This window comes from Pomacea canaliculata, linkage group LG3, assembly GCF_003073045.1.
Source record: "Pomacea canaliculata isolate SZHN2017 linkage group LG3, ASM307304v1, whole genome shotgun sequence".
Lineage (NCBI taxonomy): Eukaryota > Metazoa > Mollusca > Gastropoda > Architaenioglossa > Ampullariidae > Pomacea > Pomacea canaliculata.
Window position 1 is genome coordinate 1,482,764 of NC_037592.1, and position 27,611 is coordinate 1,510,374.

Here is a 27,611-nt window from a genome sequence, read left to right on the forward strand (position 1 = left end):
AAAATCTCATGTGTGGGGTCAGCATTCGGGGTCAAATAAACAATGACAACATCAAAGTTCTACATTTGTTATCTACTCACAGGGCGTTGACACGACTAGACAGCGTGAAAATAATTACAATCAATCAATCTTGCCAAGATTTCTGAACATAATTTGTGTAAAGAGTTGGAAGTATGTATAAAATGTGTGCGCAACACCAGCAGACATCTCACTGAGACATCACAATCCTTTTCATCTCTTCAATCGCTACATTTAAATCAATCCACGCTCGGATTATTAAATAAAACTCGAGCAATCAACACCCCGATAACCAACAGCCAGTTATTAATTAGCTAATCCCCAATCCTCATTATAGCCACTACCACCCGCCATCACACCCGTGCTCCAGCTCCCAACACGAGAATACCTGAGGTTTAGCACCTGAGGTGGATTGATGAGGGGAGGGGAGCTGGTGGGGAGCTGTGGGTGGCGGGTAGCAAGATACCAGGGACAACACCAATATCCGCCCTCGCCCTGACCAACACTTGCAAGGAAATCAAAAGACTCGGCAACAAAGGGAGGGTCGGGTGAGCAGGCGGCGACTGGAGCTTCACAAGCACCGACAGTGTGACAGACATCTCAGGATGTCATTAACTACTTCATAAAACACTTGTCATGTCGCCAGACTAAAGTAGTCATGTCACACTAACATCTTTCCAGAAGAGTCGACTGCTGGCGAGGTCCATGTCAGACACATTGAGGAATAACTTTTACACAGGACTCGTGTCTCTCCCGTTGTCAGCAGGTGTGAGGAGCATGCAATGTGTTTGTGGGTGTGTACAGTCAGTCCACACAGCCAGGCCAGGCAATGTCTTCATTTAACTCGGGTGTTTACAAAATGGTATGATATACAAGTATGCAAATAACCTAATAAGTAAGAACACAAATATGGAATTGTGTATAAAAGTCGTGAAAAACTCAACATGCACGTGAGAAAGTGTCTTCCGTCCATGTCCATGTTGGTGTTACAACTCAGGTTTCTAGTTGTCAGTTGTGACAAGGCTAATGGACCTTTGAGTCATGGGAAGGGAACAAGATCACGTGACTGGTGGTGGGCATCATCTGAGTAATTTCGAGTGATTTAATAAACATTGGGGTCTCCACCCACCTAGACTGGCCCTCGGACAGGCCGGCACCTGCACTCAATGTCCAATGGTTGTGAAACAGTCTGCAGGTTGGGATGGACCTGTGAGGCAGGCGAACAGACAGGACAACACACCATCTGTTTGTTTCTCAAAGAATGTAAGAAGTCTACCCTAATGTACATCGTGAGGTACATCGGTGCTTGTATGGATGAAACTAACAGCGACTTTGTACCGATACCATTGACATTTTGATTATTTATTTTCATCAAGATTTTCAGCTTTCAGTTTTAAAGTGAAAAAGTAAAACTGACTTTGAAGTCTCGAGTTTAGGTGAAGAATGAAGGTGAATGGCCGTCAGTGGAGACAGGATGTGAAGGAAGGAGAGGAAGTGTGTATGCGCCTGCACTTGCTTCTGTGGGAAAAGCTCTGTGAGGCGACAGCCGCAGACGACTGGAGGAAAAAACACACCACAAGCGAAACAAAAGAAAAAACAAAAGTTGCAATGTTCCGGAACTGTAAGGCGAACCTCGGGACTTAGAACTCGAAACAGCAGACGGTGAGGGCGGGGGGCTGGAGTTTGCAGACTTTCAATCATTTGCTGGAGATACAACGATACACAATCGGAGAATACAACGATACACAGGCCTCAACATCCACAGTATCACCAAAATATTATTTCTCTGTCATCCACTGTAATATGTTGTATGTGTACTAACAGGTTACTGTACTAACTTCACTTCACTGTCAAAGTTCACGTGGGGTCATGTTTTTATCGAGCTTCAAACTTGTCTCACCTGGACTTGTGTGTGTCAGTGTGTATGTGAGAGTGTGTGTGTATGTGTACATGTTCACAGGTCTCCATTGTATTTTGCATGCTGAGTGTGTCTACCACGAGGATTATCTCATCATCGCCTGTCTACACAAGATGTCAGCTCGTTTTATCACACATCAGCCGCCTGCCTCTATCGTCGTGTGCGGGCAGAGAGATGAGACAGAGACACGACTGACAGACTCGGGTACGGGTACCGCCACCCACATCTCGCAGACCGCACTGAGTAGTCAACATTAGTAAATATCACAACATATACTGTACAACCTACCTGACCGCCCTGGTCGCTCACTCTTCGCCTTAGCAGCTTCCGCGTGCTGGAGGTCAATGAGAAGGGTCACCACAACGAGGACGACGACCAGCAGGTCGCGCACGAATCCTGTGATGTTGTTATCGAGACGACGATGGCGCTGGCGATGTTTACGCGTCGCTGGTAACGACGGGACGGGTGGAAGGGTGGATGAGACCGAAGAGGGAGACAAGCGCGAGCGAGACATGACCTGTGGCCCCGGCAGGTCGGGTCGGGGCAAAGGGGTGACAGGCAGGGCGGGGCACAGGAGGAGGAGGAGGCTAACCCTTGATCGCGCCGGGACAGGTTGCAAGGGAGCCAGGTGTGCGCCTGGTAACCTGAAGTGTCGGGCTGGCGACCAGGTGTGCAGAACACAGGTGTTGCGAGAAGGCGGCACAGCTACGAAAGGTGAGAGGGATCAGGTGCCTGACATGCCGTCCCCGCCAGGAACGACAGAAGGTGGAAATGAATGTGATGAGACTGTCCTCCAGTATCAGCGTGGGAAAGTTTGACGCACACCCCGAGGGTGGACAGGTTATCAACACACACACACGCCGCTGCTATCCCCAGGTCACGTGGTAGCTGATGTTATGGCTGATGACCACGACTCAAGACTGATGATAACACGGCCGGCGTCTTGATGACAGTCGTGTGGCCCAGTAGGTCCATGAACCCGTCACTTTTCCTTTTTTTTTTTTTTTTAAACCTCAGGTAACCCTGTTTTCGGTTTGAGGGGAGGGGAGTTCAATCGCTTATTTCAGAGCCGCAGTTGTCGTTCAGATAACGACTGCACACATCGCTGATGCCAATCACTTTCAGACGATCGAACCCTGCTGGCGAGGACAGCGCCGGTCCAAGAACAGTAACTCACACGGTTGGCGAGCGGCGCTGGTGCTGGAAGACGTGTGCGGGGGGGAAGGGTTGTCGCCACTGGCTGCAGGAAGTGACGTAACGGCGCGCAAGCGGTGACAGGCGGTGGGGCCGGCGCTGGTGGCGTGTCTGACCAGGTCGACGGCGTCGCTCACAGCGGAGTTGCGCCCCCGACGCGGCTCGTGGGGTTGCGGCAGTCGCTCACCACACCGCGCCGTCTGCTCTCCGACTCCAGCCCCGCCGGCAGACAAAGTGCCCATGGCCACAGAGACGTGCCCACGCCACCATCCCCACATCCCCACCATCCCCACCCAACAGACACTCCGCTCCTCCCCCTCCCTGTCTCCCTCCCCCCTTCCGTTGGGGGCTCTGCTACCCGTCAAGGTTTCAATTGAAGCCTATATACTCGGCAACTCTCTCATTCTCCTCTCACCCTCGCTGTGGGTGCCTTCACAGCCCCGCCAGTGTGACTGCAGTGGCCTCCCCTCGCTGGCACAATGAGATACAAGGGGGCAGCACTCTCCACAGCACAGCATGGCGCGCGGACACTCGGGGTCGTGAGTATCTTTCTCACCCAAAGTGCGATCGCCAAGAGCAGACAAGCCCCGCGTGCGAGCATGCGTGGAGGGGCTAAGCTACGTTGCAGTGATTGTCTACATTGTTGACGGGTGGAGGGGAGGGAGCGGGAGGGAGAGGGAGGGAGAGAGAGTTTGCCTACACCATGACTATCGTCTCGGCGCGGCTTTGCCCCTCCAGTCGAGGTGAAACTCTGGGTGTAACGGACGTGGGACTGGATTACTGCCCTTGCAATTAAATTTACTCCCGAGATCGCTCGTGTTAGCTTATAACCTCCCCACGTCCCCCGACCCTCGTTTGCCTCCCCGCACCACGTGACTGACCCCCCGTCCTGCCATCCTACCTGCGATCGGCTTGTCAGCTGGCAGACGGGTACAATTGTGTCTTTGTACTGCGTACCGCCGACTAGCTCTTTTGTAAGTGGAGGTTAACCTGAGTCACGTGACCACAACTGAAATCTGTCCTGCAGTCCGCAGCCCCCCCAACCTACTTCCCACCCCTCCCCAACACACACATCTACCCGCTTGTCGGAGGGTGGCGCCAGTGACAAAGTGAAGGACACCCCAGGCGAGCCTCGTATCTTGGGTTGAGCCCGAGAACAGCATGCGGGCCAAGATACGGTGAGAAGCTATCGCCATTAGCGGCAGGTGAGAGAAACACTGACGATGGTGAGCTCAGGCACACCGCCAGGAGTCGACAGAGAAAACAAAATTAAAAACACACACACGAGCCAGCTTCTCACCTTCCACACACACACACAACAGCAACACTCACGTGCACCCAGTGTACATCATCTACCCGTCGGTGTCCTGGCGACAAACCAAGGGATGCCAGCGGCTGCTGTTACTAAGAATAGCCTGGCGCCCCGTGCTCGCTGACCTTTACACTTTACAGAAGTGACTTCGCTAAGAAGTTTGGGCAGCGAGGTGTCAATGCAAACCTCGACCTCAGTCACTTTGAGTAGCGATTGTCACCGGCCCCCCATGGCCCCCTACTCCCCCTCCATCCCCTGCTGGGGGGGGGAGGTCGGGGGCGTAGTCGCCGACGTGGCTGTTGGGAGGGTTACCTGTACCACGGCGGCCGTTTGTCGCACGGACCGGCCATGACTGCAGGTAGAACAGGAGGAGGACAAACCTGACAAGGCGAGTCCGTGGTCACGTGACACTCAGCCGCAAGTCGCTGACAAGAGAGAACATTGCTTTGCTTCCTTTCACACAGGTTGTTGACATTTAAAATAAAATAACCCAAATTCACTGAGGACCGCGGTCAGCGCAAGTGTTTGAAGCCAGCGACCAACGTCTGTGACAAATGACAACTCCGATGTCTCCTTCTTTTGCAAGCAACAGTTAGGAGAGATTTTAGTTCATTTCCATTTTGGAATTTGCTATTCTTTCCAAGGCATTCAGCTTTATTCACATCCAAATAATTTGTTGTCAGTCTAGGGAGGATCAGAACTCGGAGAAGCAGTCAACCTGAGCATTTTTGTAAACACAACAAAATAAAATTTGATGTTTTTGTGGTTCATTAACTGTAAACATCTCAAAGGTTGTCGGAATGGTCGACTGACCTCCCATTAGCCACCCGGATTGTTCGTTGCATTAGTCCTGAATCTTGAGGTGAATGTCACTGATTCGTGTCTACACCTGTCTTTAGCTTTGTTTATTTTTGCGATGACGAGGGAAGGTACTTGCAGTTTGCCACGTTTCAAGACCGCGCTGGTCTGTGAAGTGAGACCACGTGACAAGACTAAAATGTAGTTTTGTTGGAAAATCGAGAGACTGAGACCACAGCGAGACTGAGATCAGAAAGAGACTGAGACAGTGTGCTTTCCCTCTTGTTCCAGTCCCAATGTCCGAGCCCTCAACCCCCCATGTCCCACTTGGCGCAAGCTTGTGGACTGCAGCCACCCGGCCTGTGGAGGTGCCTGGCTGACTCCCACCCTGTTACACGCGCGAGTCTCACAAACTAAACTTGCTGCTGGCATGTCAGGCACCTGCACACGGCTACCTGGCCAGGTGAAGGTGAGGTACAGGTGATGTACCTGATTTATTGACTCCACAAGACTTGCTTACGTCACAACATGGCGGCCGAGGCTGAGCCTATGACGTCACGGACTTCATTCAGTTGGAAAGTCGTCTGCGAGGAGATGTTGACATGATGTCCTATAAATACCCCCTTCCAACCGCCACAAAAACATTTGCTCGACAGTCTGTTTATTTAGCCTGGAGGATCGGATCCCGCAATGCTTTTTCCCTTTTCTTTCTGTTGGTATTTTTTCTGTCTTAGCGAGAGGAGGCATCGTTCTCCTCCTGTCGGCGAGTCGTGCACACGTGAGTGGCTGGCAGACCAAACCTCCGCCTCGCTGACACGTACACACCATACAACCACACAAACATCCACACGCGTGGGAATAATGCAGGATCTTGGAGAGATCCACAGAAGTAGGACCCGGGGGTAAGCCCTGCACGTCCCACCCTGACAAGTTTCATGTGTGCTTAGAGACTAAACTGTACTCACGCAGGGTACTTACAGGTGGGAACATATCCTTACCTAGGGACTATCCTACAGGTGTGCCAGTTCACTATCCTGCAGGACAGGGTGGCAGTGATGGAATGTCTGTGACAAAATCTACAACTAAGGTCGACATGGAGTGCTACATCCTCCAAAGGGCTGAAGGGTTTAGACACCCCGGGTACAGACAATAAATGATAAGAGAACAATGCTCTGTGCTCCTCGAGAACTTGCATGCGCGCGAAAAACACACACACGCACGCACACAAACACACACGCACGCACTCCTACACACACACACACCTAGCATGCCATATCAAAGGGGAGAGAACACCAAGGCTGGCCCCTAAGACAAACGGCGACTGAGCAGACGGCATTTTTCTCTTAGTTGTTTACAGCAAATGGTAATCACGTGACCAGTCGCATGGGTTGAAGGGGTTAAAAGCTTCTGCAAAGGCGAGGCATGGTGAGAACTGTTTCCTTGGTAACGGTGATGATGTTAATCTCGGGGATAGCTTCTCGCCCACCCCACACCTCGGCAACTGGGGAAAGCACGCTGCGCCACACGGGAATCGAACCTGCTCGGCTGAAACTTCTGACATGGGTGCTCTAATCACAGTTCCTCCCATCATCCTGATAGTTGTCTACTGTACCCGACAGTTCCCTCCCATCACAGTTGTATCGCCAGGTATTGCGGCGTTAGTGTGTGTGTCCGACTGCACATTCATACCTTCTTCTCTACCTCGACTACAACATCTATGATGACGTGCGGACAGCCACTCCACCCGCACACCCACTCAGCCCTTGTCACTACGTCTATCGGATTCACAACGCCGTCATAATGCCGGGTGGACGCTTGAGAAGCGCTCGCTATCAGGGTACACACAGACTATCTGCCGGCCCTGCTCCTTTCTGCACGCTTCCTTCAAATTCCTCGGGTATCTCTGCCCACCCGTGCCCGACGTGGCGCTGTTTTCAATCTGGGACAGGCTCTTTGTTTTGGTGCTCGTGCGTGTCACGCAGCATGCACTCCACCCGCTTCTTTATTTGCACCTGGACACGAGACGAGCATCCACCCCGTTAACAGTTCCGTACATGGCAGTCTATGAAAGAGCACCCGTAAGGGGGTGTGTTGGGTTATTAGATATTTGTGAAAGCTGATCATTTGTGTTAAACTGTAGATATTTTATCGTTGTCTTGTCAAAACTGTAGCTGTCGCCTTAGCTTGAAGGGTAGAACTACCCCACACGACAGGAACACCTGCAGAACAACTCGCACTCTGATACCCAGACCACCCGAACTCCGCCACAGTTGTGCAGCAGTGTCGGATGATATCACATGTCACGTGACTCATGATGTCATTACTGATATTATTGCTGGCTACAGTAAGCACCACCTGCACACTAGGGTGGAGGAAGGGGTACATCCATGATGGCTAGGGTATGAACAGCGAGGAGACCTACCCACACACACATATCTACAGAAACATACTACATAGAATCGAGTAGCCACGAGATAATCGTGTTTAAATCTCTGATTTTTTCATAATAAACATAGATGTCCTTATTGTCAGCTCACATTTTACTCAGACTGTGAAGTCAGCTGACATCTTGATTAAAGGTAAATGACAGGTGGAGTTGGACACAGTGAGATGTGATGGCCGTCATCAACTCGCTCCACGTCTACCTTTGAAATACTTCTCCCTTCTCCCAGCACTCACCCACAGTGCCGACAAACATTTTTCCTCTGAAGGAAAACCAAACTTGCAAACTATTTGCATACAAAGTGTAAGTGAAGTGAATCACTCTCACCCATCGGTCCACACAAAGCTGTTACAGTTGCTGTCAGCGTGTCGCTACAGAAGTTTCACCTGAGCTGCAAGTTATTCTGTTGTTATGGTTTGGGTATTGCGGACCTACTGGGTAAATCTTTGGTATCTAAATTCTTAAAATTCTTTTTCTTCTTTCCCCTCCCCCTTCATCCTTACAAAATATAAAAAGTATCTGCTGTGTACCTCCCTAAGTCACGGATATTTCCGCCCTCAAAGTGGTTCGCATTTCATTTACACGGAGCCGTTTATGAGGACTCCCCCCGCACGGCAAACAGCCTCACAATGGGGCCAGGGCTGGGGCCGAGACATCCACAAGATGGCGAGAAGCAGGGGCCAGAGCTGGGGCCAAGACAGCCACAAGATGGCGAGAAGCAGGGGCCGGCAGCAGACGACGAAGAGCCCACGAACACGAAGACAGACACAGACACAGGGTCTCTGCAATCTCAATTTGCTAGTCGTCTCATCGCAATACCCGGGTTTTCTGATTGCTGTGGTGTTCATAAGAGACTCGAGTTGCAAACCCCATCGCTCCTCCTCCTCCCTGTACCCCACGTTCGCCAAGGAGGGAGTGGTGAGGTGTAACTATACACTCATCGCTGTATCGAGTCTCTCCTCAGAAGACAGATGGATGACTGCACAGAGAACTATGGTGGGTCAGGGTCGAGCTTCTGGCAGAGACGACAATACCTAATACCTTCATCGTGGATGTTGTATCTTGGGGTAGCTTTCTACCCTCACTGGCCACTCCTCCCGTGTCCCATACTTCACTTTTCCTGCGCGGCTGTGGGTGGCATCTCGTTGTGGCCAAAAACAGGTGAGTCTATATTTTATGTTCTCTTGTCATTTTTTGCGAGGGTAAAATATAGATTGGCATGCGGTGGGCTTGCAGCTATTAGCCAGGGTGGCATAACAGGGTGGAAACCAAAATATAATTGGAAGGCAGCTTAATGAGGCGCTCGCTCAATACAGCCAAGTTCTCTCCAAGACGAGGGGGGGAGTCGGGAGAGGGTGGCACCGGCATTCTCGTGGTAGGCACCTCTACAAAAACTCACTTTTACCTCCAAGAACTAAATTGCTTACATACAGACAGGCGCCAGCTACACTTTGAATAAACAAGTACAATGTATCTGTCCCAGGGTGTATCCACCTCTTTATGGGAAATGTCTCTGATAGTGGACTGCCAACAACATACAGATTATACAACAAAACCACATGAAAAGTAGATAATTTCAACTAGCTGTGTGTTCTTTTACATCAAGTGAAATGCTTACATTCATCAAGTCATGTCCTATCTAACCCTCATCTATCTATTGCATCCAGATGTCTGATTACTGAAGCAGGTGTCTGAGAGTAAATAATGTGTCTACAGGTAAACAGGTGTATGAACAGTAAATAATGTGTCTACAGGTAAACAGGTGTCTGAACAGTAAATAATGTGTCTACAGATAAACAGGTGTATGAACAGTGTATCTGAGAGTAAATAATGTGTCTATCTACAAACAAGTGTCTGACCAGCAATATCATGTCCTATCTGCAATCAGCTATTAAAGTGTCTGTGACCAGTTAGGTGACAAATGTTTTCACGGATGTGCTCATGGAAGCACCTGGGTAAGATATCCACAGTAATACTGGCACTCACCATGCCTGCCTGTCACAGGGGGAGACTACACAAACACAGGAAACATCACACAACCACGTGATCGCAAAGCCTCGAGACTATGTTTCTCCACCCCACCCACGGCAGACAGTACACCCAGACAACAGCTGGTCAGCTGAACTGAAATCGGTTTGCGGTCTTTACGGGTGTTTTCACGGGTGTGACTGATGATCTGTCCACGAGCACCAACGTCCGAAACACTAGTCTGTATACATTGATGTAATGTCTGATGCCAGCTTTGTTATTGCGAATTGATTTGTTAATTTTACCCAAGAAATTTAAAACAACGGAAATGAACACCGTCAGGCTTAGGAAATTAAAACTAAATGAAAAAAAATCCTTTTAGTGTACGATTCAATATCGAACAAGAACGTATGACATGTGATTTGCGTATCGTTACACCTCGACTTGTGCACACAGGTGAAGCTGAAGCTGGAGCCAGCTGCATACTGCGACCTTAGGTCTGTAAACTCTCACCTGTGGGTAGGTAGCGGGTTAACACATCAAAGCCCAGACTCCTGCTTAACTCACTTCCTGTCAACTGAATGATGCTACACCTGTAACCATGGCGCCACATTCTCATTCTAGGCATTGGTAGAACAGTATACATCTTCAACAGTCTTTAAAAATGTTTTGTTGATTGCTGCGCAAGAGGAATGAAGGGGCCCACCTCCTAGTGGAATGAAGTGGTGAGGCCTGCACATGTCAGGGTGCGACTGTTGAGTTCCTGACCGCCTGCCTGAGGTCTTACGACTGACCCACGTGACTTAAGGTTGTAACCACCTCATGCACCGGGCCCTGGTAATCCTAGTGGCTCCCTTTTTTGTTCTCCAAGGTGGGCTGCATCTCGCAACGATTACAAGAAAAAAGTGCAGCCATGGCCAGGACTCCACAAGACGAAGCGTGGGCCCCGACAAGGGTTTGGCTTGTGTACCTGGCGGAAAAACAGCTTGAGACACATCTCGCACTGGCCATTGTGGCAGTCGCCATGTTTAGTCTGCAGGAGGCCAGCGTGGGTCGCAGAGGTGAGCAACAACAAGCTTATTACAAACACGTGGCCTTATAACACAGGGGCCGTGCGTCAAGCTCACAGACTTCGCTCCCAGTCCGCAAATTCTTGGTGATTAAAGATGGTGGCTTCAACGAAAACTGCGCTAAATGAACACGATCTTCTTTGTTTCACCAGCAGAAGATGTGAGGCTGTATAGTGACTGCATGAGTTACAACCCTTGCCTTTCGCCTTATCTCCTCTCATGAATAAGTTTTCGCTGGACAACTGGTGGACGGACAGGACGAGTCTCAGACCGTGTAGGCCTCCAGCCAGCGACCTGCTGTGCTCCACCACAGACGAGTGCACTTCCGCCAGCTTCCCGATGTACAACGATAGGTTAATAACATACCCGGCTTTATACCTATACTGTACAGTGATTACAAGGTCTACCCGGCAAGTCGTTGATGTGTTTTGGATGTCCACGCGACTAAAATTGTTGGCAACCTGCCAGATGTCGCCGTCTGTCCAATGGCCTACCCACCCACCCAACCATTTGTCATATTTCGCAGATTTTGATGAACTTATCAGAGCACGGCACCTCATGACAATGACTATCAAAACATTCCTTCTTAAAAAATTGTGCCGCTAATTTTAAAAACAAATATACTCATGAGATGTTGATTATCTGTTTGTCTACATGTCTCGTATTTAATACTTCCGGTTGCTCTTTTCCTCCTGTAAACCTACTAACAGTCACGATTACTACTAATGGTATTACAAAGGTATCACACGATTGTCAGGTGTATACAAATACAATTTTGCTTCATTTTCTTCAGTAACAACGACAACACGAAAGACGCACAGGAAGGAAAGATCAAGGACCCACGAACAGAAACTGATGAAGGATCGCCAGACAGCAAAAGATCAAGGATCCACAGGCAGCAAGGATCCAGGCCGGCAGCAAAAGACCAGTGAGATTGCACCAGAAGCTCCAGCAGGTGGCACCAGGAGCACCCTGATAGCCGGGGACCACACACCCGTCTGCCAGGCGCCGTATCGGGTGCGGCGGCGACCACTGACTGCGAGGAGTCGCCCCCGTCTTGTGCCACCAGCAGACTGCACTTCAAGGTTCTGGGTGGCCATTAATCACCAGCCTGGAGGGGTGTGTGTGTGGGTGGGTGAGTCGTGATGAATGAGCGGACAGCACTGGTGTCAGTAATGTGGTTTTGGTTTTATTTACCAAAAAAACATGTTCAGCGCCTTGTCGCAAAATAAGCCCGCAGCGAACTTTTTTGAGTTGTCTTCAATTTAAAACTAATGAAATCATCTCAATCACAGTTATCATCACCAGCACTACTCATTATCTCACCCACACGCCCGTCCACTCAGTCAACTCACTCACTCTCGATCAGTCCATCTGTCCAATAGCCAGCAAGTGGTTCATCCCAACCTGTGGGCTTGTTGTGGCAGCAGGACAGAACTCGTTAAGCAATTTCCTCTCTGACCATCCCTGAAGATACACAGGTAGCACCACCTGCCTGCATGCCTTGCAAAACTTTTTATTCTCAAATCATCAGGGTGAGTTCGGTTCCAGACATTATTTTCCCGAAGCTACGTGAGCTACTACACCCGCACCCGCCTCGCTCAGCCTCGTGATTTGGACAGTGAGTTCTGCCATTAGTAACCAGACTCACATTCAACAAAAGTATCTTAATTAATCTTGAAAATACTCGCAGGGACACTGGCCCCAAGACTTTGTATTATCTTCTTTATCAAAATAACAAGGGTCTGTCCCAAGCTCAACATTCCCACACCGAGAATTGACCTGTTCAAGACGAACCTGAAATATTTTTGTCTTTTGTCGACAGGAAGCCGACCTCCATCTGCTGCACGCTCAGCAGCCGTTGCCTCCCCTTGTCTCCCACCCGACTATCGCCACGAACGATAACTTGTATAAGTGGTATCACCACAGGAAAACTTGTACTCGCTCTGCAGTCAGAGACACCAACAGAAGTCAGCCACCCAGACACAAAAGTGGGTAGTAGTGGTGGTAGTGGTTGTGGTGAGGGCAACCTTGGTGGTAGTGGTGACCTCTGTGACCTGCCTACCCTTATTTTTGTACAGTCGGATTACATTTTAACCCTGACAAAGACTTAAGTGTGAAATGTTTTCTGACATGACTGTTTTAAAAACACAGGTCTTGATGGACTACAAGTCTTCTATGAAGTATCTTGCTCCCACAAAATGTGTTTCTTGCTTTTCCAACGAAATCTTTGCGAGAGAGTGACATCTACCCTGAAGTTCTGGTTGGTTGTGATCATTTTGATCATTCAAAGACAGGGAAAAAATTACACTATTTGTGCAGGAGACAACCCTGGGAAAAAGTTTGTAACGGCAGATACTACACAGGAGAGTTAAGGCCCTTTGATGCCCCCATCCCACCATGTACATACCCTGGCGACCTCTGGCTGCAAACTGCGAGTTGTTCTGCGATGTTCTTCCCATCGGCATCCTATCCTCTTTCCTCGAAAACAAAAATACGGCAAAAGGAGGTGAAGGTGGAATGAAGTGCGAATGTCAAGAGTACAAAGCAACTAACAGCTGAGGACGTCACAGGCCGCCCTGCACACGTCACAGGCCGCCCTGCACACGTCACAGGTCGCCCTGCACACGTCACACGCGGAGGTTGTGCACTCGCCAGCCGGACCGTGGAGTCAGGGGCACCTCCCGGGGTCAGGGGGCGAATGGCAGACAAGCACCGCACGTGTTGTGTGTAGGAGGCCATCCGACTACCTGCAAGCCGCTGCTTCTTCATTGTTCTGACTCACAGCCTGTCTTCTAATCCGGGGCTCTGCTCCCCCCACCACCAACCCCGCAAGAGCAACCCCCCCCACCAGCCCAGGCCCCACCTTACCTGTAGCCACAAAAAAAGTACCTCCTACCTGTCCCGCCTGGAATTTCCTCTGTCTGCCTGAGTTGTTATCGCCCTTTTGGCAAACAATCATTCACCGTCAGTGTTTAACTGCAGCGTGCAGAGGCCGGGTGGAGGTGGGGTACAGGAGGGAGAGGAAGAGTTACTGCACTTGACATCAATAACAGTGTCTGTCGGAGCCGTTGTAAGGACATTAAGACAATTGGGAGGGGGGTATGAACCGCAGGGGAGTGGGGGTAATGCAGGAGGTTTGTACTGTCGATGGCGAAGACCCTCGTCCTGACACCCATTCACATTCACAACTTTCACTTTCACTGTGAAGTAAAAGATCGAAGCTCACCAGTTCAAGTCTTGCGCTGGCAGCAGGCAATATGCCACGTGACTTTTGATCTTACGGGTATTTCAACTCGGGTAGGTCGTCGTCAGCTGACTCTCGTTATTCACTGGGTGTTAAAGGACTACCTGAGAGTTTTTTGAGGTTGCTCCAGTTCCCTTCGCTGAGGCTGTTGCTATGGTGACATTATTATTCATTAAAGGAATTATGAGGCTGCCTCTGTGTGACCCTCGTACTTGCCGACATTTAAATAACCATCCGGAGGTGTTTCTAATGTGACAAAAATAATAACTGGACTTTAAAATACTGTCTGAAGGTGTTTATGCTGTTCTTGTCGGGTAAACATTTTTTCGAATGACTGGGTACAGCTTAGAGCTAGAGACTAATCTAGCCAATCTGGGTACATACCTCCTCCGTTTCGGGTACATTCCTACAACGTCACTGTACACGTTAACAACAGCTACCCGAGGATGTTGTTATGTCAGTCTTGACATTCACCGAAAGTTAAAGGACTACAAGAGAATCCTATGCTAGTCCTAGTTTTCATTTCAAGAGAGAAAAAAAAACCTACCTGAGGGTGTCTTCTGCAAGTTTACTATTCACTCACCGTTAAAGGTCTACCCGAGTGTCTTACTAAACTCTACTCAATATTTCTTTGTCTATCAAGTGGCTACGTGTGGGTAGTAAGCAGGTGTTAGTAGTTATAGAAATAATAATAAAGAACTCGTCTAGAATGAACTGGTTCTTGTATTAATCGTAGCGTGCAGGTGCCACGGCGTCTTTGTAAGACAGTTGTTAGTCAACATCACCCTGGCAACTATGAAGAGCTCGTCTACAACATTCTGTGATAAACAGCAAGAAATAGTTTTTCTTCGAGACGCAGACATTCCCACATTTACAGCTTTCATAAAATAAACTCAACACACACACCTTAAAGAGAAAAAAAATTGTAGGCAAGCAGTTTTCATTTCGGCCATTTTGACTCCTTTGCCAGTGACAACAGTTTGAGACAAACACTTGTCAACCATGTCCGCCGTCTGTTCTTTCTCTCGTTGAGTATCATCGTGATCACCTTTGTTCCTGTCGACTGCACCAGTGTACAGTTATTGTTTGTAATATTCGTGTCTGTGTGTCCGCACGTGCAATAATTGTTTAGCTGTACCAGAATGCATTCACATTCCCATATGTGACAGACAGGCAGTGTTTCACAGTCCGCCCACGTGTAGGTGAATGTAGGTGTGAGCTGTGAAAGGTGGCTACAAATATGTCTTCCTTATGCCTGAAGGAGTAGAATTCACTTGCTCTATCAAACGATATAACCGGATGTTGCTTGTCTGTAACTGATAAACTTTGACCCTCAACATTGCTCGTCCGGAACCAGGCTCAGATAACAAGATCAGCGATGAATTCGAGCGCGAATTACGTGCCCTTGTCGTTTTTAAGTCACGTGACAGAATACTGGCGAAGATGAGATGGGCGGGAGTGTAGGAATGAAAGACGAAAAATTACCGTTGAATCATTTGAGTTTGTGCCTTGCGTCCGACACCACCCCACCCGACCCCACCCGACCCCACCCAGGAAACAGGATAGTATAGCATCGAGCAATTTGGTTAGGGTATAAATTGTAATAAAAGAAATTTCGAGAGAATATGAATGAAAACATATACGCTGACTGGAAGGAAGATTTCCTTTTCCTGCAATGCTCCCCCAACTACAGGTACCGGTCAAGACGGACGGACGGACGGACAGACGGACTGTACAGAAGCATACTCTGTAGTGTTTGCGCGATTGGATTTTCTTTGCGGAGCTCTCATATTTGTCGTTTTGAAATGCTGGAAGAGCTGCGCGTGAGTAAGGTTGATGGGTTGTGTACAGACTAGACATAGAGACTAGACATAGCCACCCCAGTCTACAGCTGCAGCTCGCGTCTACTCACCAAACTCGTACAGGGAGATCTCCACTTGGCACAGGCCGCTTCCGGAGGGTTGATGGGAGTTCACCCCCCTGTTGAGGCCGACATACAGGTCGTGGCCCCCCGCACCCTCGGCCTGCGGTTGACGTCCGCTGACGTTGAGTAGGAACGGCGACTCCATCTCCTGCAGCGCCACCCCGCGCGGCGTCAGCACCTCCACACGCTCCGCGCTGACGTCCACCTGCAGCCGCGAGCCTGTCAGCCAATCAAAACGTCACACATCGTCAACATGCAGAGTTAGGCTTGTGGAAACCACATACAGTCAAATCTCTCTACTATGCCACTCTCGGTATTATGCCACTTTTGCTCGGTCCCGACTATAAATTCAATGTAAAAAAAAATTTACTATGCCACTCCAGACTCTCGCTACTATGCGACTTTTTTGTGATTGTTAAAAGACACAAGTTGTGAAATTCCGCGCAGAGCTCGATTACTATACTGTATGGTAGTGTGGGACATTGCAGTTAGGTGGATGGAACATAGCACGCACACAGGGAGGGTGGAGGCTGGCAATGTGGGGGGGGGTGGTGGTCGCTGGCCGGGTGACAGCACGTGACAGAGGGGGTCGACTAGCGACAGGATGCAGGTGTGCGGATGTGGTTGGGAGGGGTGGAGGATGAAGAGGTGAGGGGGAGAATGAGAGGAGACAGCTAGCGCCAGCTGACTATTCTTGAGAGCTTTGAACTGACGGGTAACTTGAACAAATAAAGCCGTTTTTACGAACCCTCTCTACTATGCCACTCTCGCTACTATGCCACTTTTGCTCGGTCCCGGTAGGTGGCATAGTAGGGAGATTTGACTGTATATGGTACGAGACCATGAGTAGACTAACATTACCTGCAATACATCGTTACTGTCCGCTTCTGTCCGCTTTCATTGGTTGGCAGCTTTCATAAGTAATAAGTAAAATACAGTCACACCTACACACCCATACAATTACCTATACATAACCTTGACCTAGTGTAAGGGTCTCGGTCGAAAGCACGTGTCAAGTCTTCTGTCAAACTAGAATGTACTAGTATAATACGACTAGTATAAAAGTTCTAGCATAATAAAACTTTGGTAGTTGGTAGAAATGTCGGCAACACGGAGTCAAGAAAAGGGGGAACAACTCTGTTCCGAGGTGCGATAAGAGGGAGACGATCGTGACAGGAGTTCACCTGGCGAAGGCCGATAAAGAGTTTGCTCGTGGGGACTACAAGAAAACTGTCTGCGGAATCTTCCAGCATGTCTACCACCTCACAGCGCCCTCACTAAGGTGGCAGGAGTTATCTACCTTTCTTGACCACGTCGTCAGTGACGTGCATGAAGGTGGCGCCCTCCGACGGAGGAATCCGAGTGACCAGGGAAGCTGTTGCCATAGACACGGAGCTGCCGGTTGTGTATGTGAGCTTCGGCTGTGTAGTAGGTGGCGCTGCTGTTGCTGTCGTCACGGGCGAGGGAGTCCGAGATGACCAGCGTCCACAGGCGGGGCGACTCGCCATAGTCCAGCTGTAGACACACGAGACACACGACAACAAGGACACTAGCGCCACCTCTCGCACAGTGAGAGACAAGTCAACAAATGTTGGGTAGAGATGGGTGTGAGAGATGTGTCTGTGTGATGTCAGAACTGGTGCTGTGTGATTTCACACCATTGGTGATCGTCATGCTTTTAACCCCGCCTCTTCCCACATACCCCACCCTCGCCAGGTCAGTGAAGATCGGCTGTCCTAGGTTCAGATCTCCTCTCAGGCACGTGTTTCTTTTTTCCCCCTTACGTGTGACATCTGTTTACAGGGCCGGCTGCTTTGCCGTGACATGGTCTTAGTTGATGGTCGGCGCAAAACATTTATCCCCCCCCCCAACTCCTCACACAACCCACCCTCACCAAAACATAAAAACAACAAACATTCACAATGCAACAACAACTTTGTAACTGTTTTTTTTTCAGTCGTATATCGCTGTTTTCTTTTCAGTTATATTTAGCACATCTTCAGCAACGATTCTGTTCATTTCCCAGTTTTCACTTTCACTCATTCCCTTAGTTCACTGAAGCTTAGAACCCGCCTGAGTGACGTCACGACCGTTGACAGGTGAGGCGCTAGCACGTCACACTTCAAAGGTAAGGTGAGATAAAATGTCGGAGGTCAACAAGGTGACGTGAGGGAGCAACTCATAGCCTACAACATTGTAGATTACAGGTTTTTTTCACTGGGAAGTAAACAACTCACGCTCAAAACATTCAAAGCACGCCGCTGAATCTTGTGATTATTATGGGATTGACAGAGAGAGAAGGAGAGAAGGGGGGACTCACCACCAGGGTCATCCCCTTGTTGGGGTCCGTGACGACTACCTTGAGGACAGCCTGACTGGAGCACCGCTGACCCGCCGCCTGCGCTGACGTGGCGCCACCTGGCGGTGTGGGCGTGCGCACGAAGGAGATGTAGGGGCTGTAGCCGGTCACCACGCCGTAACGAAGGTCCACGACCACGTGGTCGTCTTTAGTCGCTCGACACTCCACAGCCACGCCTGCAACATCATCATCATCGTCGCTAGCACGGGCACCGTTACTTGATGGTATTGGGGTGGTATCCACCCCAAACACTGACAGCATACCATCCACCATGTAATAGTGACATACCTCCAGTGACTTCACTTGTACATCAGAACAATCACAACAACAACAAATTCACCTCATATCTTTAGGATCTTCTTTACATTTTCTACAAAATAAACAACTCGCATTTGTCTCCCCTGTCCCGAGCACCAAAACGCACTTCATTGACAGTCATGTCTTCATCGTCATCATCGTCATCACACTCATCGTCTCTTGCTGACTGGCGGCATGGCGGTTACACGAGTAAAGCAGCCTACCCGAGATGCCTGAAGTGTTGTCAGATCCGGCGCCCATTACGTCTCGTCAAGAAAATGGTCACGTGATTAGAGACACAAGTAAAGCCTGACTCCACAGGGCAGACACTAGTGACCTCTGAGCCTCCCCCCCCCTGGTGCGCTCCCTGCCCCCACTACACGTGGCCCTCCGGTCAAATAAACATTGTATTGATATTTAATCCATATGTCATTGCTGTACTTTCTCTTCATTTGTTTAAATGTAGATTTCTGTCGGTTTTTCATGTCGTGGTGAAGATGATTTGTTGTGTTGTTCCCTCCAGTGCACAGACAGCCGGAAGTCCGTACGAAGCAGGCGGCAACACGTGACCAAACATCAATGGCGGAGAAATGTCGACCTGCAGTCGCTCCACTAGTTTATCACCGGACGGGGCTGAGGGCGAGACGGAAGCTGTCGGACATGAAAGCCGGGCCGTCACCTCATAAACATCTCGTGGGACTCATCCGTGCCGCGCCTGACGATATTGACGACGATTTAAACAGCTCCCTGCAGGACCGACAGGCGCTGGCTGGAGACCGACACCCGGGGTTGCCGCGCTGCCGGCAAAGTTAGCGGCCACAGCAGACACCCGTGAAGACAAATCACCCACAAACATTTGACGCGATTTGCCCTCAGCACCGATCTCTTCCTAACCTCATAATAGTTACTATGGTGACGATATGTAACGTACGTCTACAAACATCTAGTCCGGGAAATGTCACACGAGGGTTAAGAAGATTTTTGTAGAATACTTCATTCGTTACCTTTTTTTTTTTTTTTTTTTTTTGACTGTATCATATACGATATACACCTCGTATGAACCAGCAACAAATAGGTTTTTAAAAGACAGCTTGCATTTCTGTTTATTTTTGGCTGTTCTGTTCCCTCCTCTCGCAATCTCTCTCTCTTGAGCCCTCGTCAGTCCGGTGACGTCGTTGTCCCCCACCCTACTACGTTTCTGCGCGAGATTTCCCCTTCCTGTCTGTCACGAGCACTGTTGAAATGTCTGAGGAGTCCTATCAGTCACGCTTAGCCGGTGGAACTGAATCCGCCTGTCGCAGGCTTGAGTGCGACTCACGCTAAAGGCCCTCTCACACTGCCCGGCAACGCGTGCAAGGACCTCAAGTGGACAGGGGGCGATAAGCCAGTCCTATATCACAGTACAAGTGACTGGCGGTGCCGCGGGCTTGTAAATCATGTCCGTCAGCAACAAGAGGCGCAACCCATCCAAGCCAGGGGAGGCAACTGTGTGACAAGCTGAAGTAAGGCAGGAATTGGACAGGGGACACAACTCCGCACAATGCCTGTCCTGTAGCTCGTGATGAGAGTTGTGTGAAGACAATGGCTACTTGCTACACAGTCTCCCACATACAGGCGGCCGTCAGTCAGTTATGTTTCATTTTATTTATTTATTTATATTTTTTTTTTGGTCAGTTTATTTCTGTAAACTGTAACAGACCAGATTAATGTACTTAAGCCAATGACAGATTATTGGCAATCACAACGATTCTCTTCAAATTGCTCTTTTTAAATAAGTTATGTGAAGATTTGAGAACTGTTAATTATGTTAGTTAACATCCACAAACACTAAAGAAATATTTATCGGCACCGGGTATCGACCCTGAGATATTTACTTGTGAATCAGCGTCTCTGTTTTTCTCGTTAATTAAGCTGGTCACACTTCTTAATCAGGTGACAAGTATTTAAAGAGAGTTGTATGGGATGGAGCTGAACACTGACAACAAGGATTTGTTACGAGGTTGCCTGGTGTTAGTTCGCAGACGTCACGGTCACGTGTTGCAAACCGATCAGTCAATCAATTTCCGATTAAAACAATCTTTAATAATAATTCTACAAATTCAAGCAATGAGCAACAGGAGACAATTGAGACACAGTGTGACTCTTTTTCTTTAGTTTGCTTATTTCGCCAAACCAGCAACTGCATGGAAACAACGCGACGTTTACTCTGTCTCTTGTCACAAGCTGTCTATGTCACAACTAAGTGTCAACAGGACCCACTAGCAGAGAAATAACAGGGCACAAAACAAGATGTGAACCCGCGATGTGTCCTACCCACTGCACTGTCGGACCGTCCCCGTGTTCCCTGTGTGTCGGAATGCTGACACTGTGGAACCGTCCCAGAGTTCCCTGTGTGTCGGAATGTCGGTAAGGATGGCGGACAGAATCCGAACTGCTGCTCGACACAATGTCCTCAGCGGTCCAGTAAATTAGAAAGTACGGCAGACACAATTAATCAAAACAGCTGCACGGCATAATGAACTCAGAAGTATATCGGTAACTATGACAACCAACATGAATCAAAACAGCAGCAGGACAAAATGTCTTCAGTGGCTCTCATCCCCACCCGACCATTGCGCCCTTCTGACGCGTGGCTGGACATTGAAGGGGCTGATCACGTGATTGTGGTGCTGCCAGCAGACTGACCATCATTGTCCGGCCAGCCACCCAATCAGCCGACCTTTGGAGGTACAGTTCACTCTCCCCATCCCCTCCCTCTACTCTCCTCCTCAGCTAGTCTGTCACTCCCTGAACATCTTTCTCTCTGCAACACAGTCAGATGTCAGCGTTGAGTTGCCGCCTGTCATCATGGCCAACCCCACCATGTGCTGCACGGCGGCTACGGCCACTGCTTAGTCTCCAGCCACAAGAGATTGCAGGCCTTCATACTGTCGTTATTACATCGCTGTACCAAAGCACTCAACACACATCACGTGAACACTGCCGCCACCAACACTTTATTTACACTTTATTTACACTTTATTTACACTTTATTTACACACTCTGCACGCACACAAACTCTCAGCGACTGTTAAGAGCTCGGCACGTGACCTTTCGTCAGCTTCCTGGAACCAGAAGTGAAGAATAACGGCCACGACCACACGAGAAATGCGGGTGTGTGAAGGAACAAGGAATGTATGAAGAGGATGATTGTTGACCTCGTGGCAAAGTTTGTTATGTTACATTACATTGATAGCCTCAGGTCATGACCTTTTGATTGTTATCGCTGGGTTATATTGCTTTTTACTGTTGACATCACCTGACCTGCAGGTGTTAGTCTCTGTCAACGTTTCGGTGAGTGATTCCCTGGCCTCATGCTGGCCTCAGAGGACTGTGGACGGGAGGAAGTCGCGTTTGTCCGACTCTAACCCTCGCAGTGGCGCCCGGTGGCGCAGTGGTACAAACACTGGGGGCCACCCTACTGCCTGTGAAGTCCACGGTTGACATTTCATCTCGGGGGCACACGAATTATGTGCACCTAGGATGTGGCACCTATTCACAGAGTATTTTCTGGCTACTACACTCGCCTCCCATCCCTTGAAAATCACTCCGTGGGCACACGCGATGAGGGATATACACAGGAAAGGTCACAGCCTCCTCATGAATTGCACCTCAGGGCGGATGTTCCGGCTGCTCTATGAGGTACTGACACTACTGCGGAGTGTATATTTTTCTTATCTGTCTTTTTTACTCCCCTCTCTCCTTCCTTCGCTCTACAGCTACCCAAATGGTTTCTCTCAACAATGCCTCGGCCTTGCCCGGCACGCGAGTAGCCCTTTGTACAAAGCACGTGCAGGCACACCGTGGGCCTGGCTGCGCGTGTTTGCAGACGATGGACCTTGTTTTTCTAACACGCCATCTAGGTGTCGGCAGGAAAGGTGAAGGAGGAGGAACACGGCGTCCAGACCGGCCTGAGCGAGCTCCACACAATGGCAGGGGCGAGAACTCTGCAGGCGTCTGTGCCCGCGCACAAATCGTCTCCCTTTCGTGCGGGACGCTTATGCTCCAACATATTTCCCAAATATTCTCATGAACCGAGCCCCCGAGCCCCCGAGCCCCCTCACTTCAGCTACGCCGGGCTTTGAACCAAGAGTCGTCTGTAAGCAGGTCGGGTCGGGTGGGGTGGGTGAAGGGGCGGGGGGCGCGTGGTGCCGGGTGCGACACTGGGTGTGACGAGAAGAACAGACCCAGGCAAAGGGGTGGCTTTAGTGTGGGCGGGGGGATCGTGGTGGTTATTGAGTTAGCCGGAAAAGATCAAAAGGAACAGACCATCTGAAAACAGACCTGGGTAGTCTATGTTTTCCTTCTTCAACTTACATCTTGAACATGAGATGTGCAAGTACCCTAGAACAACTTCCCTCTCTCGCCCCCGTCTCTCTCTCTCTCCTCCACTCTCCCTTTCCTTAGAAAAAAAACCTCAGAAAGAAATATAAAATAAGGGAAATATAAAAAATTAAAATAAAAAAAAGTAAAGGCTTTCTTTTAATGGTAAAAGAAAGTAATCATTTATTTAATTTCACTGACTTTGCTGTAGCTTTGCTACCAGTTCACTTTCACTTTCACAAGTTTCTTTACATTTCGTCACCAACTCCACATCACATACAGAAAGTAGCATCTCTGTCACACACACACACGCACACACGCACAGCACGTGACTAACCAGTGGCCGGTAGCATCAGTGTGAATGAGTACAGACTGCTACAACACAACACAACTCTCTAGATGTCAGGTGAGTATCTCACCATTAGCACTCACCCAGTGAGTAAACAGGTCTCGATGACTTAGTGACTTACTCAACCTTCTTACAATACTTGCCTGTTGTCTCTCAGACTTCAAGCAAATCCTTTTATAAGGAATAGGAAAAATCTGAATATTTCGTATATTATATAATAGGAAACATGGGTCAGTTAATATTTCCATTACGTAACAGGAAAAAGTCGTCTGCTCTATTTTTCGCGCAATAGGAAAAACGTGTTACTACTCGATGATGAAGTCAGAACAACTTGCTACAGAAGCGCTCGGTTATGGGGCAGGAAGAACTTGCTATTGTGGGAGTAGAGATAACAGGTGAAAAGACAATATCGACCACGTGGATCGCATTGTCAGACGATGAGAAACAGACGACACTGATCCTCAACAGGCCGCACGCGCTCTCTTCTTCCGCAGCGCCTGCACGTGCACTGCGAGTTCTCTCCCAGTCGGAACCGGAAGTAGCGAAGTCCTATCCACCCGCTAAACAATTCTTTAACAAAATCGCGTCCTGGGTGAAACTGTCGACTGGTGTCTTGGGTAGACACCCCGCCTCTTACCTACCCACCCCACCTCCTCCCTCCCACGGTCACACGGCAAACGGATCGCACAATGCTGCAAATCCTTCACCGGTCTTTATCTCCCAAATTATGTTGCACCTCCCCAGCGGCCCCGTGGGCGACATGGACTGTCGTGGCTGGTGCTGTTGACTTTCACTGGTTTTACTATTTTTTCCCTCCTGCTTCTTGAGATCAGCGCCTCCCAAGTCTTTTTGTTGTTGGACGTGGGGACACGTGTCACAAGGCTGTCAAGGTTCCCCTCCCTTCTCCCCAACGGTTGGCCTGGAAATGACTTGTGGTGGAGTCAGTGCTGGGGGAGATGGGGGGAGAGGTAACAGTAGTGGGGCTGAGCCATTAAGCCAAGCCCAGCAAGCGTTAATGTAGTAGTAAATATGTCGGGGCTAGTGGAGAGAGTAGCTGTTGGCTGTACAACCCTGTGGCCCTGGATACCACCGGAGTAACATTGTAATACAGCGAGCACACACACACACACACAGACACAGGACAACTTTCATCAAGTACAACAGCAACTCGCACCCTCTCTCTCTCTAGTAGTGAGAGAGAAAAGTAAGAAAACCTGACGGACATGACTGGACTCATTAACACCACAAAGAAAAAGAAAAGAAGGTGAAAGCACATCCCCACTCACCTGCCATGACGACCAGCATCACAAGTATCCACATGGCTGGAGAACCAAGACCACAGATATCAGCGGTAAAACTGTAACGACACCTAAATCACCAACGACGACCGCAGTAGTCGGCAGCAGATGCTGTCGTGCCCTGTCCCTGCTAACGGTCGGCAGAAGAAACAGCATCCATTTGATCCACTCCACCAGGGAGAGAGGGTCGGTGGGAGTTGGGGGGATACGGACAGATGAGGTGGTTGTTCTGAATGACTCCGCAGACGGTCGGGGGGTGAGGGGGGAGATGTAGGTGGGGTTGGGACGGGCAGGATGGTTCGGTTACCCTGAGTGGCCCCGGAGTGCAGTCTTCGCACTTGTCCGAAAAGTGTTCGTTTGAGAATGAGATTTTTTTTTTCTTTCTCGTGCGGTTTGCGGCCAGTGGGCGGGACCAAGGTGTGATGCTGCGGCTTCCTGGTGGCGCACGGGTCAGCCTGGCGGAGAAACAATCAGGCCACCAGAATGCTGTGCAGCTGTCAGACTGAAGTTCATCTGTCAGACTACAATTGCTTGTCCACACAAATGTCCGAAGTGAGGCGGTAATCACATCAAGTCTGCTCCTGCTCACAGCCCACCATTATTCTATGCAATGGTGAAGGATGTTTTATAACCAGGCTTTGTTGCAGCTTGTAGGCTTAGTTATTCAAATCTTTTCTTCTTCAGTATTTACCTTGCGAACATCGAGGGGAAAAAATAATTCATGACCAAAACAAAAAATCCCGCGTTTCATCCATTATGTGCTCCTGAGTTACTCCCCTTTGCACACCTTGCCGTTTGCAGGTCTGCATCCTGTTTATGATCACACAGACACACAAAATGCAGAACAGAACGAGGTATCTCCCTGGAACAGACGGAGGTACATTTATAGATGCGCCCGAGTGAACGTGAATACGTTGATGATGAGATTATCCCCGCTGCTCGGTGTTCTCACACTTCACAGGAGACAGAAGAATGTCCGAGGATGCAAACTATTTTCTGGAAGCACTCAGCTGAATCGTGCAGTTCCGACAAAAACATATCACGGACGACACTGGAGCAAACGACTGTCCATTCTTCTTGTGCCTTGGCCGTGAAAGTCTGGCTGGACGGCCGGCCACTGAGCTTCGTCGCGCTTCTATAGTTTTCCTCCTCCTATCCTCCGCGATGGGGGCACGAGGGGGAGGGGATGACTTGTCGTCGTGCACTGATTGTCATGCTCACTGACCACTCACTGACCGCGTGTATAACTTCTCACTATCGCCCAAAATCTAGGCCCAGCCCAGTATCATCCACCCGACGGAGGCGCCCCACCCTGTCTGTTACACTCTTGCCGCGAGGGGTGAGATGGAGCCGGCGTTTCATCGCTTCTTGTTCTCGAAGCTTTATCATCGACAGCGTCTTATCTGCACAGAGCCATCACTAGCCGTTAGTCAAACAGTGAATACGACTCTCCCTTGCTGGAGAGTCACGGAGGGCATGCAAGGAAGGGGGGAGGAGGGGAAGTTGGAAGGTAACGGCCGGAAGTTCCGTCCTCAGCTACCGGCATGCAAGTGGCAACACTGTTTTTCGCTGCTTGAAGTCCCGTCGACTGAAAAGATCAGAAAGATTTCGCTGGTCCCCGCCAGCGAAAAGGTTTTGCAGACCTTTGGCCTGTGTTCACACCCCATGCGACGTGTGGCCACTTGCATCTAGTGCTGGCAGGCAAAGGCAAAGATCCCGTCTTTCACAAAAAGAGCGAGGGTATGCAGCCACCCCTGTCTGTCCCCTAGCCTGTTAAACTGCTATTCAAATAGTCACTGCTTCAAGCTGCCGTCGGTGCGACGAGTACAGTAGACGGTGGAGGGCGCTCATAAACCCCGGTCCCGATACGTCGCCGGCCTGTCTGCGAGGGACACACCACGGTGTTTGGAGAGTTTACAAGGTGCGAAGGAATGTCCCCCCCTTCACAGGGACACTTTGTGTGGAGCACAGTGGAGAGGCGGGACATCATTAGTAGCAGAGTGGTGGTGACGATAAGTTACTGCACCAACGTCGTCCTGGCCCTCGCTCATTTCCGCCTGCGCCACGAGACAAGCTGATGTTGGCTTCAAATCGCAGGTAGAGAACAACAAACAAATAAAGCCTAGCCTCGAGTGAGGTGACAATAGCCGACTTGTGTACTTAACGAACCCGGCAAACAGTTTGCATGAAAGTGGGAAGAAAGAGACAGTGGGTCAGCCATAGTCCTTCTGGGTCAGGAAGACGGGAGAGTGAAGTGTCGGCGAGGTGAGCAGAGGAAGAGTGGGGTGGGGAGTGCTTGGAGTCTTTGCTTGTTTGTTATTCTCTCAGGAAACAGGTTTAGATGCGTGTGCTTGACCGCGGTCACACTTAGAGGTGATGGCAGGAACTGGTTACAAGTCAGGACTTTGAAGACAGAGGATCGCAGAGGGAAGAGGTGGTGGAGAGAGGGATGGCACGGTAGCTGCAATGGCGATCATCTTACGTTTGTAAGAAAAAGCACAAAGCTCTGTGGTGTGTTGTCTGCGGCTGTCAGGCAGGTGGTGTCTGACTTCCGACATTTCTACGTGGTTATCTCCCCGACAAGCGGCTGCGCTGCGCAAGTCACGTGGTCTTGTGAATCGCAACGACGTTGTATCAGGACACGTCTGACCCTTCACCTTTTAGCTTCTGCCCCCGTCAAGACGAGCTTAATTACGGTGTGAGTACTTCCGGTGAGATTGATTGACTGATTGACTTCAATGGCTCATTATCTATCCGTTTATTCGTCCATCTTTCTCTCACACTCTTGCTGTACACAGGCTTGTGTTGTTTAGAATGTCTTACCCTGAATATTATTCGTTGTTTACACGGAAAAAGGAAGGGACACGTTAACTAGGAATACATGTATGCATGGTATTGGTCTCCACCATTATACCACTCATTACTTCTGTATCGTGTCATACCTGGTGTTTTGTATTTCTGTGTTGTGTCATACCTGGTGTTTTGTGTCGTGTCATACCTGGTGTTTTGTATTTCTGTATCGTGTCATACCTGGTGTTCTGTATTGTGTCCTGT

General features: G+C 49.5%; 1 protein-coding gene across 3 annotated transcripts in view; it reads right to left on the minus strand.

Moving 5' to 3' along the window:
• Positions 1-26,328, minus strand: part of LOC112560140 (signal peptide, CUB and EGF-like domain-containing protein 2) — a 51,361-nt gene extending 25,033 nt beyond the window's left edge. The window contains exons 1-4 of one of the 3 annotated variants that reach the window (XM_025231740.1): positions 24,546-26,328; positions 18,252-18,427; positions 17,193-17,407; positions 15,881-16,111 (exon numbers count right to left, since the gene is read on the minus strand). In XM_025231740.1, the coding sequence (XP_025087525.1) occupies positions 15,881-16,111; positions 17,193-17,400 (439 nt within the window). In that variant the 5' untranslated portion in view covers positions 17,401-17,407; positions 18,252-18,427; positions 24,546-26,328. Of the gene's footprint in view, positions 1-2,224; positions 3,458-15,880; positions 16,112-17,192; positions 17,408-18,212; positions 18,428-24,545 lie in introns of those variants that run through there. The other 2 variants (XM_025231739.1, XM_025231741.1) reach the window with 2 other exon arrangements.
• Positions 26,329-27,611: the final 1,283 nt, after the last annotated feature.